The sequence below is a fragment of the Buceros rhinoceros genome, unplaced genomic scaffold (genome assembly GCF_000710305.1).
Source record: "Buceros rhinoceros silvestris isolate BGI_N320 unplaced genomic scaffold, ASM71030v1 scaffold17957, whole genome shotgun sequence".
In the NCBI taxonomy this organism is placed as follows: Eukaryota; Metazoa; Chordata; class Aves; order Bucerotiformes; family Bucerotidae; genus Buceros; species Buceros rhinoceros.
Window position 1 is genome coordinate 29423 of NW_010420617.1, and position 1565 is coordinate 30987.

Below are 1565 nucleotides of genomic sequence, written 5' to 3' on the forward strand. Positions count from 1 at the left end.
GAATGCTTTTGTCTCAAAGTTGCAAGACTTCAATTAAACCAGAACTTCTGGTTTAATTCTTACTCTGCACTCAAAGCAGTTACAGAGTTGTCAAATATCCACTGCATGGAGTAACGAATTACTGAAAGACATTTATCGACTGCAGAGCCAAAGCAGTATCTTCTGCGTGAAAAGCTACTGAATCAGCCAATAAAATAATGAAAGTATATCTTGTTATCTCACACCTGCCCACAGCTGGAAAACAGGAGGAAATTTCAGTTTGGGGAGAACAAAGGTTCTCCCTCTCTGACTATTTACATTCCTTTTAATTAACAAACAAGAGGTAACGGATGATAAAACCTGTCAGTTCTCTCAATTAGGTAGCTTCAGAGGGCAAACTGAAGCCTGGAAAGGACAGAGGTTAAAGGAAAGAAATAGAAAGGGACTGATAGCAAAGACCGGGAGAGAGGAGAGAAACTAATCTAAGCCCAAAGTTCAGTTTGCACTATCATTCTGCCCGTGTGATGCAGCTTTTTCCTGTCAGCTCAATGTATGAGGCTTCCAGATTGAATTTCCACCAAGTTCAGAAAAATTCTGTGAATTTTGGTTCTTTAAGGGGAAAAATTAAGCAGAAGCAGCTCATACTCAAACCTATCCAAAAGGAAGGAAGATTAATAAAAAAAAAAAAAATTAAAGAAAAGGGAAACAAGATAAGGGATCTCTAAAAAGCCTCTAGCTATTTGGGGTATCTAATTTTGAGTGTGCCTTGGGAAAGGGAACAGGTTTCACGAAACCATTAATTCCTTTATCAGGGAAGAAAAAAAAAGAGATCCTGTTCCCCCTACAGCAAAAATCATGGAAACTGAATACCAGAACCACTGGCTGGTTTTTCATTTTTTTTCGTCTTCATTAGGTTACCCCGTGCATTTGCTGGCTAGTTAGCTAAACAAATGATGTGTGTGTTTTTTTTTCTTAGGGCAGTACTTGGAAACAAATTGCTTACAGCCTAAGTTAATGTGCCAGCTGTTGCAAGACATGAAATCCCAAACCTGAGGACAACAATGGAGGCTGAAGGCATTCTTTTTGTTGTTAAATATTTAAGAACGTTGAAGAAGGAGTTAGATAACTAGCTTTCCAGGCAAGAGCACCAGCAGCCTGCTTGGCAGACACCTACCAAATTATTGCGGTTTGGTCCTGGTCTCTCCCCATCTAACCGTGTTGGCATTTTCAAGCCACCGTATTTCTTCCAGTACGTCCAACAGGATGCGCAGAGGCGACACTGCATGTTAGGGGGACCCCAAGAATACCACTGGTAAGACTGTGTGGCTAGAGATAACAAAGGTGGAAATTATATATATCCTTAAACAGGATCACTTTTCAGAGCTTCTTCTCTTTAAAACCATCACAAAAGAAAAAACACACAAAGACAGTGCAAAGCTCAAACAGACCGTAAAAAACTCACGACGGCTTCACTGCTATCACCACTGTTAAATGTACTTACTATTTCAGCATAATAAACACACACAAACCCCTTTTTAAAAATGAACAGAAAAAAACCCCAACTAGTAGGATGGGGAAATTTCTTG

At 39.7% G+C, this 1565-nt stretch overlaps 1 protein-coding gene across 1 annotated transcript in view; it reads right to left on the minus strand.

The window, feature by feature from the left end:
• MTA1 (metastasis associated 1) overlaps window positions 1-1565 on the minus strand; it is a 73041-nt gene that overhangs the window by 24745 nt on the left and 46731 nt on the right. The window contains exon 13 of the mRNA XM_010139371.1: window positions 1154-1305. Within this exon, the coding sequence (XP_010137673.1) occupies window positions 1154-1305 (152 nt within the window). The remainder of the gene's footprint in view (window positions 1-1153; window positions 1306-1565) is intronic.